Source organism: Portunus trituberculatus, chromosome 10, assembly GCF_017591435.1.
Source record: "Portunus trituberculatus isolate SZX2019 chromosome 10, ASM1759143v1, whole genome shotgun sequence".
Taxonomy (NCBI): Eukaryota; Metazoa; Arthropoda; class Malacostraca; order Decapoda; family Portunidae; genus Portunus; species Portunus trituberculatus.
Genome location: NC_059264.1, coordinates 11,442,835 through 11,460,334, shown reverse-complemented (window position 1 = coordinate 11,460,334; position 17,500 = coordinate 11,442,835). Strand labels below are relative to the sequence as shown.

At 40.3% G+C, this 17,500-nt stretch overlaps 2 protein-coding genes across 2 annotated transcripts in view; one reads left to right on the top strand and one right to left on the bottom strand.

Annotated features, from left to right (window-relative positions):
• The first annotated feature begins 3,205 nt into the window (after positions 1-3,205).
• LOC123502203 (cuticle protein-like) lies at positions 3,206-4,810 on the top strand. Its single transcript, XM_045251449.1, has 3 exons — positions 3,206-3,234; positions 3,915-4,013; positions 4,457-4,810. Exons 1-3 carry the CDS (start codon positions 3,223-3,225, stop codon positions 4,736-4,738), a joined length of 393 nt encoding a protein of 130 aa, XP_045107384.1. The 5' UTR covers positions 3,206-3,222; the 3' UTR covers positions 4,739-4,810.
• A 10,652-nt stretch (positions 4,811-15,462) lies between these two features.
• LOC123502182 (pollen-specific leucine-rich repeat extensin-like protein 1) overlaps positions 15,463-17,500 on the bottom strand; it is a 3,860-nt gene continuing 1,822 nt past the window's right edge. The window contains exons 2-3 of the mRNA XM_045251415.1: positions 17,078-17,500; positions 15,463-16,087 (exon numbers count right to left, since the gene is read on the bottom strand). The exon at positions 17,078-17,500 is cut by the window's right edge and continues 1,551 nt beyond it. Of these exons, the coding sequence (XP_045107350.1) occupies positions 15,563-16,087; positions 17,078-17,500 (948 nt within the window). The 3' untranslated portion in view covers positions 15,463-15,562. The remainder of the gene's footprint in view (positions 16,088-17,077) is intronic.

The window sequence follows — 17,500 nt, the reverse complement described above, 5'->3', positions numbered from 1 at the left end:
AGAGAGAGAGAGAGAGAGAGAGACAGTAGCAATAAATATGATTTCTGGAGAGACTATGAAGATGGTGGCGGAGGAAGAGGAGGAGGAGGACGAGGACGAGGAGGAGAAGGTGAAGGGTAGTAGGAGAGGTGAGAGAGTCCTGCTAACCTCACGTTCCCCAACACCACATTGCGACTAGTGGTAAAAACACAAACTAATGTTCTCAATTTTTTTTCCGCGCGTGCCAGATCAAGGAAAGTCAAGTCATTGGGTGCAAAATATGACTGGACGTTAAGTGGAAGCAGGAATGAAAGTCTGCACATCGTAAGACAAGATTTTCTGAGGATCGCAGGGGTGAATGAGGCTGCTGACTGGACAGGAACGGCCGTGAGGGTGTGAGAAAGAGAGAGGATAAACGCGAACGAATAGGAGAGCGAGGATAGGAATGGTTAGGAGTGGAACAGAATGGTCTGGAGTGAGTGTAAATAAACTGAGATGAACCTCAGTAGATGTGAGTGTACTGGAGTGGGTGGGTGGGGTAAGTCAGTGGAGAAAGTGAGAGTGGAAATGACTAAAGATGGGAGTGAGTAAAGAGAGTGGTCTGGAATGAGTGTAGATAAACTGGGATGAATCTGAGTAGATGTAAGTGTACTGGAGTGGGTGGGTGGGAATGAGTCAGTAGAGGAAGCGAGAGTAGAAATGACTGGAGATGGGAGTGAGTAAAGGTTAACAGGTCCATATTTGTCCACAAGGAAGCACAAGGAACTAAACAGAATTTCCGAATATTCCAAAATTTACTCTAGCGATTTTTTTTTCTTGTGAACTGTTTATTGTCAATGTTCGAAGTATGAAATAAACCAAAACACAAAACAGAGATGGCTGAGAACGGAGGAGGAAGATAGAATGAAGTGGAAGTGTTGTAGTACTGTATAGGAGGCACAGTGAGAGAAAGTGTGTGGAGAAGAGGTGGCGGACAGTCTCTTATGAAAGGGATTAGTGAAAACGAAATGGACTAGATGAACATTGGAAACTGTAAAGTAGAAGATAATGATGATGCTAATGATGATGATGATGCTGAGAAGAAGAAGAAGAAGACGACGAAGAAGAAGAAGAAGAAGAAGAAGAAGATAAAAAAGAAGAAAGAAAGAAAAAAGGGAAAAGAAAAAGGATGAAGAAGAATAAGAAAATTAATAGCAGCTGTTGTAACATTAGTACACGTATTACCAATAGCACAACAAAAAAGAAAAGAAAAAAAAAACAAGAATACTACCAGAATTAAGAAGCATAAAAACAAGAAGCATCACCAGTCTGATCATAACAGCTAAAATAATTGTCATGAGGAGGCCAGAGCAGATGGAGTGAAAGGCGTTGTTGGTCTTGGTGAATGCCGAGGCGACGGGAAACAGCAGCGGCCTTACATACCATGGGAAACAGACTGAGGCGGAATTATCCACTTAGAAGGACGAAGAACAATTGTTTGAGAGGAATTTTCGAGGTTACTCATCTGTTTTCAGTGTTGCGTCAGGCTTCTTCTAAGGACTTCTGCTTCTGCCTCGTTGCCTTCAAGAGTGATAGTGGTTCCTCCTCCTTGACTGACATACCTGTTTTGGAGCTTGTTTTAGACATTACAGGAAAAACAAACATAAGAAAATAAGGGAGACTGCAAAAAAGACGTCCCTTACCTAATTCAGCCCATTCTCTTTCATTATAAGGTACAACTCACTCCATGTTCTCTTTATACACTTCCCTTGATATTCTGAAGTAGTGAGCTGTGGTGTTAGCAATGAGTGAGAAGGACTGAAGGCGTTAGAGAGAGGAATTAGTCACATTATTCCTGGTATTCAATCATTTTCTCTCATTATAAGGTGCAACTCACTCCATGATGTCTCTATACCTTTCCTTGATATTGTAAAGCAGTCAGCTGTGGTGTTAGCAATGAGTAAGAAGGACTGAAGGCGTTAGAGAGAGGAACTAGTCACTTTATTCTGCGTATTCCATCCATTGTCTCTCATTATAAGATACAACTCAATTCAGGTTGTCCCTATACACTTTCCTTGATATTCTAAAACAGTCAGCTGTGGTGTTAGCAATGAGTAAGGAGGACTGAACGTGGTAGAAAGAGGAATTAGTCACATTACTCCACGTGGCGAGGCTTTTGATTATAATGCAGTACGTCATACCACCTATGCTTCATGAAAACATGCTTCTTCAATCAGCTAGCCATCACACACTCGAACACAGCACTTTGTCACCCCTAGAACGTAAAAGCATGGTGCAATTGTCACACTGGCTCATATTCTCTCTTTGCGTTTGATTCAAGAAATACTGAGAGATTGATTTTGTACACTGTCTAACATTTCCTGTTTTGTTGATCCTCCTCTTCTTTGATCTTACTCTCCCTTAGGAATGCAATAAAAACAGAAACATTTGGAATTATTAACATTGATTTGTTCGTATGTCCTCATATGGTTCAATTACAACGCGTGTTTGTGGTGAGGAGTATGTTACTGGTACTCACTTGACAGCTACTGTGTCATCTCATTCTGATAGTGTAGCTTTGTTGTGCCTAGCTAATGTTAGTGTGTGTAGCAAATCTGTGCGTCTATCATTAGAATATTCCTATTTGACTTACTTTTATCTTGTTTTTAGTCTAATGATTATATGTTTAACATAGCTGTCTGCACTTCATTTTTTACATTAATAAGATCCGTCGCACTTTCTCTAATTATTTTTCTAACTTCTTATCTTTATTATTCTCATAAGTATACTACCTTTTCTAGCTCCTGCTTTTACCTTTTTAGTCTCACTGCGGATTATCATTTTATATTCGTTATTTACACTAAAGTACTTAGCATCATCACCTTCTTGTTTTTATCCATATTTTGGGTTAGCCAAGAACAAGAAGATGAAAACTCGCTCTGCAACAGTTTCCATAAATATTTTCTGAAAAAAAGATGTTAAGAAAGATTACGTCATTATATCCCTGATTGGAAACGTCCAGTGCATGACAAGCCGCATGTTAACTTTTCCGTGCCTTCCTCGTCCATGATCCGCCCCGCCTACCCCGCCCTGCCCGGCACTGCAACTCACCTTGCACTCCTTTGTCATGTTTGTTTACGATGAATTTGTGGAAAGAGAAGGAAAGACATTTGTGCAGCACATGAGTCAGCTGGAGGGAAGTATAAAGGTTCCCCGCGGCGAGCTGTGGGCATCAGTTGGTTCCCTCCTGCGACCTCAGACGACATGGCTTACAAGGTACGGCCACACGTTAAGGGAATTCTCTCGGGGTCTGTGTTAGGAAGCCACGGTCTTTATACTGGTGGAGGGGAAGTCACCCTTCGTGGTACACACTGCACTTCTCCCTTGCGATGTAGAGAGAACACTTATTAAGGAGATTTAATATACTGACTTTCAAAACAAAAATTCTACCTTTGTGACAGTAGAACACTGTCGTCCTTTATTTAGAACTTGACTTTCTTGTCTCATCAACGTAATTGTCATAAAGTCAAAGAAATGTTTACTTATGTCCTCATAGATTTTCCCAAATTAATAATGTAAGATGGTTATAAAATTACTAGAGTCAGGAAAACAACTAAAGATCCCAATAACTTCTCTGGAGCCTGTTTCAACGTCGAGCACAAGACGATGAAACTTTTGACAATTGTCAGTAATATCGCTCATCACTTGCCTCGCTCCAACGTGGTGTAGAAAGAACTTAACCCCTTGAGTACCATGACGCATTTTTATCCTTAGTATTGGCTATGATAAGACGATTTTATTGACATTAGGAAGGGTTTATGGTGATACGGTTAATTACTAATCTTCAATATTTTAACCCCGACGTAAGTAAAGTCACCTAATAGTAACCAGAAAGAATAAGGAAGCGCGTCACGGTACTGAAGGGGTTAACATCCTCGCCTGATCCTCGCACACAGATCCTCGTTGTGTGCGTGGTGGCCGCCGTTGCCCTGGCCCGCCCTGAAGGCCCCGCGCAGCAGTACGGCCTGCCAGGACCAGTGCATCCCGTGCCCCTGGTGAGCGCCTCGTGTCTGACCCTCCCTGTGTGATGCTGATCCTCTTCATCCTTACTCTCCATCACCTCCTTTCCTTGGCTTTTCTGGCATTGATACTTTGCATTTTTTTCCCTCCTCCTCCTCCTCCTCCTCCTCCTCCTCCTCCTCCTCCTCCTCCTCCTCTTCCTCCTCCTCCTCTTCCTCCTACATAATAATTTTTGCCTTTCATACACCAACTGATTCAAAAACATTGAAAAAAATCTTAATCTAACACCAGAAACATAAAAAAAAGAAAGAAAAACAAATGTATAGATTCTCCAATTTCGAACTAATAAAATGCTTCGAGATGGCTATAGAAAAAAATGAAACAGCAACTCAAAAAGGAGAAAATTAGAGCACAAAAAGAGACGACTGTCCTTTACTCCTGGTCATTACCCATAACCCTGCACCTCATCGCCTCACAGGACACCGCTCCGAGCTACAACTTCGACTACGCTGTGAAAGACTACCTGGGTAACGACTTCGGCCACCAGGAGTCCCGCGACGGCTACGATACTCAGGGCTCCTACTACGTGCAGCTCCCCGACTCTCGCTTACAGGAAGTCAAGTATACCGTCAGCGGCGACTCTGGTTTCCTGGCGGATGTGACCTACCAGGGAGAGGCGCAGTACCCCGCCTACAAACCCGCCCACAAGCCTATCCATGAGCCCGCCACTTCGTACCAGCCTGTCTCCGGGTACGCCTAAGCACGATGCACATCCGCTTGCAGGCTTCCTGAGTGACAGTATTTAATGAAGCAATAAAAGAGTAGGGTGAATATAATCATTGGTTTTTATTCCCTTGTATGAAGATCAGTGAAGTAATGGTGACTAAATCCCTACCAGATCTACGGATTAGTAGGTCCTGATAGGGTTTGAGTAGGGTGGAACTCACAGATGGGGTTGGCCAATCACACTGTGCCACGTTACTTTCATCCTCTGTCCTTCCCCCTTCTCTTGGTTCAGTTCGCTTGTATTTTTCATTCTGTATTATACTGCTAAAGATAAAGGTAGTGGCCTTCAAAACGTCCAGAATAAATACTTCAAGTCTATATAACTGTGGGTTCACTGACAAGTTTATATTCACGATAATGTGATATTCCATCCCATCAGTGAAGTAATGTGGTATTTTCGTTCTTTGTAATAGTTGAACCTTTTCACTGTTATTTGATGTATCTTCTTCTACTACCATATCTGACTACGAGTAAACATTTATATTTGTCCAGAGACTTCATGCGTTTCTTATTTTTAGTGTCCATAATTGTTACGTAACGCAAGAGTGATTTTTTTACATATATTTACGGAAATATAAGTTAAAAAGATAAATGATAAACTAGAGGAATAACAATGTAAATAATTAATACGATCTGTCATCTGTTACAATTAATGAAAAGATCTCTCTCTAATAATCTCAACCATGAACCAGGAACAGTTTTTCCTTTCAGTTTGCCTCACATAACGATCAATGTACACACCACAGCGTTCACTACCAGCGCGTCACTATTTTCAAAGGGAAGGAGCGAAAAGTCATGGAAGGGAACTTTGGCTGTGTTGTTGTGCCTTCTTCGACATGATGTTTTTCGTCCCTCATCCCCCTACTCTCTCTCTCTCTCTCTCTCTCTCTCTCTCATAGAAAGAGAGGTAAATAGATCGATAAGTAGGTAGATAGATAGATAGATGGACAGATAGATGGATAAATAGATAGATTGATAGGTAAATAAGTAGACAGTGTCCCTACGACAAAAAAATATATTTAATCATTCTGGTATGCCTTGACTATTTTCTTTAAACAGACTTTGCCGAGACTTTTCTATTGATCAAAAACATTATCATGACTAATATTATCCTAACAAGAACTCGACAACCGCTGGTAACAAAAACCCCGCACTTGAGAACCTGCCAACGTACCTAATCACCTCCATGGCCTTTAAAATCAACCCCAGCGAGAGAGCAAAACCGGAGCAAAACACAGGCTTCAGTCCCACATCCCTCTGCCCGCCAGCTCAACTCGCCACAGATACAACTGGACAGGTAATAAAAAGACGCAGACTCCCGTTTGTTTCCATGCAAGTGAGAGAAGACGACACACTACCCTCATCCCAGCAGGTTTCCTTGTACCTGATTACATTTACGACTCTCTCTATCCTTCACTTCCTCTCCTGGGAAACCGCCGCGGTGGAGCTGGGCGGTGGAAGAAAAAGCAGGAATAAAAACTAGTGTGGATGAAAGGTGTGTGTGTCCTCCGGGGTAACTTGATCCAATATGCGCTTGGTTGACAATTGTAGTGATGGCATCGAGGCAGTGTTTTGTATTGTTTTGTTTGGTGTGTGTGTGTGTGTGTGTGTGTGTGTGTGTGTGTGTGTGTGTGTGTGTGTATGTTTTTTTTTTTTGTGTGTGTTTGAGTCTCTCTCTCTCTCTCTCTCTCTCTCTCTCTCTCTCTCTCTCTCTCTCTCTCTCTCTCTCTCTCTCTCTCTCTCTCTCTCTCTCTCTGTACCGTTCTTTTTTACCTCCTTTCTGCCTCTCTTTTACTTTCATCTCACCTTCTTTCTTACCCTCACTCGCTCCCTCTCCGTATCCTTCTACTCCTTCCCGCTAGCCGTCCTTAATTCTCCACTTCACTAAGAAAAATACTGATATATAAATAGATAAACAATGCAATGAATGACCACTAATTGTAAGCCAGGTGTGAACACAAACAAGTGGAGGAAGGCTAATCTGCGACCTTGGGAGAGAGAGAGAGAGAGAGAGAGAGAGAGAGAGAGAGAGGTATTAATATTTTACCTCTCATTTTCTTTCTTTTCTTCTATCGTTTTACTTCATTTTATTTCGTTTTTTTCTCCTTACAGTTGTGGAACCTTGACTTCCTTCTTACTTTACTTCTTGTTAACATCTCTCCTTTACTTTTCCTTCCCTAATATTTCTCTGATTTTTCTCTATTTTTTTCTTCATATTAATTTCACTTTTTTTTCCACTTCCTTTCTCTGTTCTTGTCTTTGGCTCGTTCAGAATAAATAAAGATAAACAACCTTCGCTCGTATTGTTTTTCACGGAGACCACCAGGTTGCCTTCACGCCTACGTTCTCTCTCTCTCTCTCTCTCTCTCTCTCTCTCTCTCTCTCTCTCTCTCTCTCTCTCTCTCTCTCTCTCTCTCTCTCTCTCTCTCTCTCTCTCTCTCAAAAAGATAACGAAGAGAGAGAGAGAGAGAGAGAGAGAGAGAGAGAGAGAGAGAGAGAGAGAGAGATCATGCTAAAAACATAATAAATAACAAGAAAAGAACTTATTTTTAGTCAGTCATTGTTATATTGTACACGCCCGGCTCATAATTTTGCAGGATTTTTTTTTCTTCCCTTTTTTGTCGTGTGAACAGAATCGGCAAGGACGCTGCGAACCTTCAATGCCAAGGTCGAGGCGTTACCTTTGACTGGTTCAGGAGGTAGAGGGATTTGAGTAGCCACCTTCAGTACTGAGACACATGTTTACCTTAATTTCTGGGTATGATTAGACGATTTTATTGCTATTAGGAACGATCTATTAGGGCCAGATGTTTAATGGCCAGAGTCTTCACTATTTGCAGTGCCCACGTAAGTTTCTGAATCTGAATAAAATCGCCAGTTAGTAAGGAGAATGAATATGCAAACGCGTCTTGGTACTGAAGGAACTGAGTGTACGTACTTGTTCCTTTACTCTTTATCCGTGCTTTACTGGGGCTGCTGTTACTTCTGTTACTACAATTGTTGAACCTATGACAGTAACAACAATAACTGCTACTTGTCTGCATGAACGGAAGAGTTATTGGGAAGTGAAAAGAATTAATGTCCTAAAAAAATATTCAGCACAAAAAGAATGGTAATAATAGTAACGATAATAGTAATACTAATGATAGTAATGATGATAATAGTAGCAATAATAACAATAATGATGCTGATAACAATGATTATAGTATTTATAATAATGATAATGATAATAATAATAATAATAATAATAATAATAATAATAATAATAATAATAATAATAATAATAATAATGATACTAATATTAAATTATAATAATGTTAATAATAATAATAATAATAATAATAATAATAATAATAATAATAATAATAATAATAATAATAAATAAGCTCAGGTTGATGTGAAAGTTAATATAGAAAGTGAAAGTATAAAGAGGAGGAGGAGGAGGAGGAGGAGATGATAGAGAAGAAGAAGGAGGAGGATTAACTTGCGCAATTGTAACACCAATAAAGAAAATGTCAACGATGATGATAACGTTAACAATTACGGGAGCAGCAATAATGTCGTAAAATAACAATGATGGTAATGGTAAGACTAATAACCATAAAGTTTCAACACGGTTTGCCTTTATTCTGGTGACTTGCAAAATAGAACGAGTGAACAGAAGCATTTCACGGATGGATTGTTTTAACTGTCAGTCATTTATTACAAAAATATGTTGAATGGAGTATAAAAAAGATGGATAGATAGATAGATAGATAAATAAATAGATAGATAGATATATAGATAAATAGATAGCTAGTTAGACAGATAGATAGATGAATAAATTATAGATGAGTAAAAAGATTGATAAAAAAGGTTAATGGAAAGATATTTAATCACTATGTTAGATTACTTTTATGTAGCACTGGTTGTATATTTTAAGATGAAAATATATAAATGGATACAAGTATGAGAGGCACAAAATGTAAAATTGATGTAAATAACTATGAGCAATGATAGGTGAATGAAACACACACACACACACACACACACACACACACACACACACACACACACACACACACACACACACTTATTATTATCCAACGATCACCGAACGATTGACTAATAGAAACTGCACGAGTCATCCTTACGTTGGCTTTCCTCTGCCTCGTTTGTTTACCATCGCCTCGTGAGTGAGCCCTGGTGTTCCGCAAGGTTAGTCACTGTCACGCCCGAACAACCATGACCACTCGGCCCCACCTCAGCTCAAGTCGTCACCTCTATGGTCGTAATCTTTCCTGCACGACCCTTCCCCTCTTACGACAAGGCCGGCTACTGTGAACTAGGCCGCGTCATTAGGGGGGTGACGACAACTGCGGGTTTGAATGTCGTCACGGTTGGTACTGCCTCCTAAACGGTGCTTTTCTTTATGTGACGTAAAGATTGTGTATTTTTTCGGTTTTAAAGTTTTTTTTTAATGTGGTGTTAAGTAGTTTTTTTTACGGACTTGTTTTTATTTATTTTTTTTAGATAGAGTCGCTTCAAATTAACTTATAACTCTTTTTCATTTTTATTTTATTTTGCTATCAATTGTCACTTTTTTTATCTGATAGACTTTATTTTTAGGCTTTTAACAATCGTCGTATATTTTTCTATAATTTACGTTGACTTTCTTTGATTCAGTAGAGTCAGATGAGTTTAATTTTTCTTCCTGTCGTATTTTTATATTAACATCATGATACATCCTTTAGTTATTCATTTATTTTATAACCTTGTAGCTTAGTAATTTATGTTCTTGATTTTATTGCAGTTTTTTTCTTTATTGTCTTACTTAAACAGTCTTACTATATTTCTTTTATCTAATATTTTATCTCTTTTAGTTCTTATTTACACATGTTACTGCTTAAATGTTTTTCTTCGTTTCTAATGTAGAGAAAAATTGCTTAAAAATCCATGTGTTTATGTTCTAATTGTTCCTGTATGACTTTTGAACATGGGAATGGTGCTGATAACATGTCACCAACAGCATAACACCACCACCACGTCACCACCACCCCACACTATATATACCACATCGTAATCAAAGCTTCCTTTACACTGCAACAATACACCACACCACACAGCACCACGTAACGACATAAGTTGTCAGTATTTTTCTTACCTATACAAGCACTATACAGTTAACTTCCAAACTACACATCACTACACACCAACACACCCTTCCACGCACATGCCATCGACTACACACCCATTCTAAACCAACACTCTTACTTTGATTAAGTTAATAACTATTTGGATGAAGCAGTAGACACCTGCCGAAACGATAATTACTCCCAATGAGGTCTAATAGCGCTGGTTCACGGGGTGCTGTAAACTTGTCATTAAGGCCAGCTGTGACTTCACTGAACGTTTCTTTCTGTGTCACAACACAAGGGGGCAGTCACAGCCTGCCCTCTCAAGACAACTCTCTTCCTTTACAGAAAACTACATGCATTTCTACACATGCATTCTTCATGGAAAATTTAAAATTGACAAAAAAAAAAAAAGATGACTCCTTTAAATTCCTCGGCCCCTTCTGTCTATATTTATATTCGACCTGTTTAGGGACCGGCACCTCAGTGTGTCTTCTCTTGTGTGAATTTTTTTGTTGCGCTAGGCCGGTTTTCCTTCATGTAAAAAAAAAAAAAGAGATTTTTGAGCCCATAACCAACCCCTCGGAGACTGGCAGTCTAAGTTACTCTTTCTTTTACCCATGGACAGCTCTCCCTTCTTACATAAAAAAAAAAAAAACCATAGAACGTCTCTCTTACCCGACCAATATATCGAAAAACATACGTCTCTCTTACCCGACCAATATATCGAAAAACATGCATTAAACACATTCATACCAACCAAACACTTTACTATGGTTTGTAACTCTCACTATTCTTCCACCATAAACTTTTCCACGCCTACACCACACCCACTTTAAAACACACACATACTCTCTCTAAACACACCCACTGCACACCAACACTCACCCCACACCCGCACATTCTTCACCACCTACTCCACACACACACACACACACACACACACACACACACACACACACACACACACACACACACACATTCTAAATTCCACAGAAGTTCAAAGCCTCCACTACACCATTCCTTCAGCATAACACTTATCATATCACTCCTTCAGTCAAAACTAAGGCACCACACATCTTTATACCCTCACCAGTTATAAGTGACATGCGTGGCTGACTTAAATGTGATCTACTCAGTATATAATGAGACGTAATGGGTTCAAGGTTAATTATGGTAGGTTTTAAGAAGAGATAGGGAGAAGTTAGTTATGTAGTAGTATTGGAGGAAATCAGATTGCCAGTGCTGAGCTGATAGATACCCTTAAAAGATTAGAGAAAATACTCGATACGAACAAAGAAATAGTGAGAACAAGGAAAAAAAAAAGGGGCGAGAGAACGAAAATTATTAGTAAAAAAAAGAGAAAATATGAATAAGGAAAAGATAGGGAAAAGATAATTGGTGAATGAAGAGAAAGAAAATTATACATAGAGAGAAAAGGGAAGAAAATTAATTCATTAGATGATATTTAAAACAAATAGAACAAAAAACTATATAAATGAAGAGAAATGAAAGAAAAAAATACTGAGATAAGAAAAATAAAAATGGATGTCTAAAAAAAATTGATACGGAAGAAAAGAAAAAAACTAATAGAAAAAAAGACAATAAAGAAAATCTAATGTAAAAAAGGGACTATCACGAGTAACTTTCCTTGCTTTCTGATATTCTTTTCATGTAAGAAAGGAGAACTGGCCAAGGCCAACACAAATATAAAGAAAAAAAGCCCATTCAGTTTGCAATGTCCTTACAGAGCAGATAGAATTAGCCAAAGGACAGGGAAATATGTCTTGATATTCTTTATAATGGGAAACCCTCAATAATAAAGATGTTATAATCTGCCTACTCTAAAATGGCTCACGAATTCAAAACATAGTGTAGCTTATTGATGATAGAATTGATTTTAGGTGAATAATAATTGTTTTCTGTTGATCCACACACATCACGAAGACAGACTACGGTTTTCCTCAAGATCTGACAACCAAGCATTCCCTGGAACACTATTCAGACTGAGACACGGGAGCCATTTTACAGCAGACAGACTATAGTATCCAGTCATTAGGGAGCTTTATAAGAACACTAGCGAACATTTTTTGACATATAAGTGGAAACAAGTGTGCGTTTTCCTTACATGTGTAGATTTCGTGGTTTAGAGGAGCTTTTTTTTCATGTTCTAATGTTCTCACGCCATTTAACACCACACTGCCACTCACACCAGCACACCCAAGCTCTATCATACTTCCTCAACTTCCTCACATCCCGCCCTGTCACGTGTATTACTTAAATGACTCCAATCAAGAGTAAATTGTTATATGACTTCAAAACTCGCCATATAAATGTTTCCTTTGTGACGTGAATGGATCAAATAAGTAAGATGAGATTCACATTATTACAGACGTTTCTTCTCTCTCTCTCTCTCTCTCTCTCTCTCTCTCTCTCTCTCTCTCTCTCTCTCTCTCTCTCTCTCTCTCTCTCTCTCTCTCTCTCTCTCTCTCTCTCTCTCTCTCTCTCTCTCTCTCTCTCTCTCTCTCTCTCTCTCTCTCACGATGCTAGTAACTTATGAGAGAGTGTCATCATTTTCACACACTCGTTTAATTGAATCTAGTGGTTGTGGTCTCTCTCTCTCTCTCTCTCTCTCTCTCTCTCTCTCTCTCTCTCTCTCTCTCTCTCTCTCTCTCTCTCTCTCTCTCTCTCTCTCTCTCTCTCTCTCTCTCTCTCTCTCTCTCTCTCTCTCTCTCTCTCTCTCTCTCTCTCTCTCTCTCTCTGTGTGTGTGTGTGTGTGTGTGTGTGTGTGTGTGTGTGTGTGTGTGTGTGTGTGTGTAGGGAGGTGACCCACTATCACACACACACACACACACACACACACACACACACACACACACACACACACACACACACACACTGGAAGGGAAGGAAAGGGAAAGTTGTGAGGTGTGTGTGTGTGTGTGTGTGTGTGTGTGTGTGTGTGTGTGTGTGTGTGTGTGTGTAAAGAATGACCATCTTAACTTTCTCTTTTTATTCTCTATTTCATGCCTTGAGATAATAAAACAAGAGATTTTTCCTTATGTTGTTCCTGAGAGGCGCCTTATGACCTCGTTGCTGAGTGGATGGATCGTGTCAGTCAGGCTTATTTTTCTATTATTATTATAAAAACCAGGAATAACAACATATCAATTCCCGTTTTCCTTCTTCGTGTGTAAAATAGAAAATGTGAAATGGTTTGTATTATTGTTTTTATAGAGTCAGTTTGCTTAGTGGCGATCTGTAAGTCAAATGGCGAAAAATAAAGAAAAGGGAAATAACTTAATTTGTAATGTTTTTCTTTTACTATCATTATTTATTTTACATATTTTTTTTATTGACAATGAAACAGTACAATTTAAACTACTCAGTGATTTCATCTGTAAGAATTTTTGATATATTCCTTCCTCTCTAACAAAATATCAACGAAATAATATATGATAAGTTTTTTTTTTTTTATTTGGTTATTTCGTGAATTAACACTATTTTCTTTTCTTAATGTTTGTTCTCTCATCCAATAGCAAGAAAAGTGTATGATGATGAAATATATAGTGAATTATTTTCCTTGCATATATGATTGTTAACTGCTCAATGTCTGCAAACTTAACATTCTTCTCTTCTTCTCCTTATGGAAAATGAAAACAAAGATTACGGTTTATTTTTTATCTTTATTATCTTGCATATATAAAGAATGTTTGGAAACTTTACATTCTTCTCTTCTTCTCTTTATAGAAAATGAAAACAACAATTTAGGGCTTTTTTATTTTTTGTCTTTGTCAATCTTGCATATTATATAAAGAAGCAAGACGTAATATTAGATTTCTTTCGTGTATATAATAAATTGACCTGCAAAGACATAGCTGTAAGAATAAGACTGGTGGAGAGAAAGAGAGAGAGAGAGAGAGAGAGAGAGAGAGAGAGAGAGAGAGAGAGAGAGAGAGAGAAAGATTTTAATAATTTGAAAACAATACATAGATACAAATATAAAGAAACTTAGAAACAAGGGAATAACTGGTGCAACTGTCTGGAAAACACGTCTAATAGAGTTAATTAAAAGAATGAAGTTATAAAGTCACTCCTTATATGAAGATAAAGTTAGCATGCATTTGCAAATAGTTCAAATGTTCTAAGGAGAAGGAAATAAAAAAATATCATTCTACCAATAATTACGACCATAAGGATGACGACTCCAGCGGTGAGGTAATGCTGCGTGGTTGTCGTTCAAGTATATCGCGTCACCGGCCTTGCGAAATACCGGAATGCATGAAACAAATAAGAGAGAGAAAAAAGGAAGTATGACGCGCAGATTTTGTTGAAAGGTTGGCAATGAGTGAAGCGTGGATGTGGATGTGGATGTGCTTAGGATTCCTTGTGTTTTTTATATGTTTTGTAACGGTAGATTGGGTAAGGTACGTGTGTGTGTGTGTGTGTGTGTGTGTGTGTGTGTGTGTGTGTGTGTGTGTGTGTGTGTGTGTGTGTGTGTGTGTGTGTAGTTAAGAAACCGAAGATGAATTGACGATTGCAGAAGTGCGAAAAATTTCTACGTCGAAAGTTATGGATCTCTCTCTCTCTCTCTCTCTCTCTCTCTCTCTCTCTCTCTCTCTGCGGTGGGAACTTATAGAAACACTTCAAAATCTTATTTCTCTACTAAATAAGTCGACAAAGCTCTCTCTCTCTCTCTCTCTCTCTCTCTCTCTCTCTCTCTCTCTCTCTCTCTCTCTCTCTCTCTCTCTCTCTCTCTCTCTCTCTCTCTCTCTCTCTCTCACACACACACACACACACACACACACACAGATAGATAGATAGATAGATAGATAGAGAGAGAGAGAGAGAGAGAGAGAGAGAGAGAGAGAGTTACTCCTATTTAAAAGCGAAACCCGTATGCAAAAAGAAAAAAAAAAGAGATAAAAAAGACAGCAAACCAGTTATACCACATCAAAACATGAAAGGAATACAAAGGAAGAACAAAGGAAACAAGATCATTATTACTAGCCTTTACAAGATGGTTTGCGAGAAGCTGCACTGTTTGAAGGTAGCTTGGATGGCAACTACTTTCTCCCTCACCTCCCTTCAAAAGTCGTGTTATTTGCCGTTGTCGAGTACGCGTGGCAATCAATGACTGGCTGGCTGGCTGGCTTGGCTCTGTGTGTGTGTAGAGAAATCATCTACAGTTTGAAGTCTTTACGCTGTTGGAGTCACGCATGAGTTTGTGATGGGAATGCTGAAGGAGAGATTTTTTTTATACAGGAGCGTCGTTTTTTTTTTTTTTTTACCTATTTCTCTGTTTGTATGTGTTTTTCTGCATTTTTTTTTTCTCAGGTTATAATATTAGTGTTTCTTAAGAGAATGTTGTGGGTGGTTATTTAGCATTATCTCTCTCTCTCTCTCTCTCTCTCTCTCTCTCTCTCTCTCTCTCTCTCTCTCTCTCTCTCTCTCTCTCTCTCTCTCTCTCTCTCTCTCTCTCTCTCTCTCTCTCTCTCTCTCTCTCTCTCTCTCTCTCTCTCTCTCTCTCTCTCTCTCTCTCTCTCTCTCCACTCATAACTCAAGACTTTATGGATCCACTCTCTATTAACAGACAACTTTTATTCTCATCAACATGATCAACACACGCAAAACAATTGGACGAGGCGAGACGGCTTAGAATAAAGATAAATTCTGTTACATTATCAGACTGCAAGCCAAGGCGCAGGCTGGTGAGGCAGGTCAATCCTATACATTGAAGAGGAAACGTAGGAAGTAGCTCGCTGAGGCACAGATCTGTAGGTTCTGGGAGACTCAACAGATTGCAGTACAGGCTGGAGCTGTGATTCTGCGGCATACTGCTGTGGCTCTGCTGACTTTACGGCTCCTGATTTGTGGGCAGGTGCAGGCTGTACTGGCTGTGATCTGTAGGTCCGTATTGACTGGTGTGGCGGTGCCGGCTTAGGTGGGGAGGAGACATGGTGTGCGAGATTCCCTCTGTAGGCTGTAGGTTTGTATTGCGGGTACACAGCCTGGCCCTCATAAGTCACGTCTGCCATATATCCCGAGTCGCCGCTCACGTAGTAAGTCACTCTCTGGATGCGGCCGTCAGGAAGCGGTACGGTGTAGGAGCCCCTTGTCTCCGGGCCCGCTCGGCTTTCCGTGTGACCGAAGTGGGAGCCGCCGTCCCCGCCTTGCACCTGGTAACTGAACTCATACTGGGCCGGGTGCTGCAGGGGTAGAGGTGAAGGGCGGGCGTGGTGGGTTGGGGCAGTGATGGTGTACGTCTATTGATCTAGTTTATGAGTATGTAGTTATAGTATACATGATTTGTGTGGTCATGCTTTGTGTAATTCACCTCGGTCTTCTGCTGGTCACCCAGCCAGTCTTCCCCATTACGGAGCGAGCTCAGAGCTCATAGACTGATCTTCGGGTAGGACTGAGACCACGTCAACACACTCCACACACCGGGAAAGCGAGGCCACAACCCCTCGAGTTACATCCCGTATCTATTTACTGCTAGGTGAACAGGGGCCACACATTAAGGGGCTTGCCCATTTGCCTCGCCGCGCCGGGATTCGAACCCGGCCCTCTCGATTGTGAGTCAAGCGTGCTAACCACTACACTACGCGGTGTGTGTGTGTGTGTGTGTGTGTGTGTGTGTGTGTGTGTTCATACCTAATTGTACCTAACTATTTTTACAGGTTTGAATCAAGATCTTAATGTCCATTCTTGTGAAGCTAAATTGTTATATCTCTCTGTAAAAGCTCGTTACACACAACTTTATTAGTCATTGGCTGAGTTTTCTCTCAAGAACATTATTTCCTCACTTCTTTCTTCACTCATTTTTTTTTTTGTGGAATCTCGTAGTGTTGATTATTCGTGTGTGTGTGTGTGTGTGTGTGTGTGTGTGTGTGTGTGTGTGTGTGTGTGTGTGTGTGTGTGTGTGTGTGTGTGTGTGTGTGTGTGTGTGTGTGTGTGTGTGTGTGTGTGTGTGTGTGTGTGTGTGTGTGTGTGTGTGTGTGTGTGTGTGTGTGTGTGTGTGTGTGTGTGTGTGTGTGTGTGTGTGTGTGTGTGTGTGTGTGTGTGTGTGTGTGTGTGTGTGTGTGTGTGTGAAATCATCCTCTTCTCCCTAAACCCACTCATGCATTTTACTCTGCTTAATTCTTCCTAATCCTAATATAAACATTTAGAAAGACAGGACGGTAGCGTATTCTCACCTTGGCATGGTAAGCGCCGTGGGGCAGCGGTACCGGGACAGCCTTCCCCTGCGAGACGATAGGGTGTGGCGGGACGGCGCTGTGCACTCTCCTGGCGGTCCTTGCGTCAGTGCTAACACGAGGTTTACCAAAGTGTAGCGGCGCATTGTTTGGCAAAGGAATAGAACGACCCTCCTCTTTCTGAACCTTCTCTTCCTTGTCCTGATGTTCCTCTGCCTCTTGTCTCTCAGCAGCAGGGCGAGGCAAGTCGAAAGTGACTGTTGTAGGAGTTCCTCTGGATTTGGTGGCGATATTTGACGTTAGCTTAGAGGCGGCCTTTGGAGGATTGACAGAGAAAGATATGGATCTGCTCTCGTCCCCCTCCTCCATAACATGGTGAGGCTGTGTCTTGAACACTGGATGGAGCTTCTCAATGGAATGGGA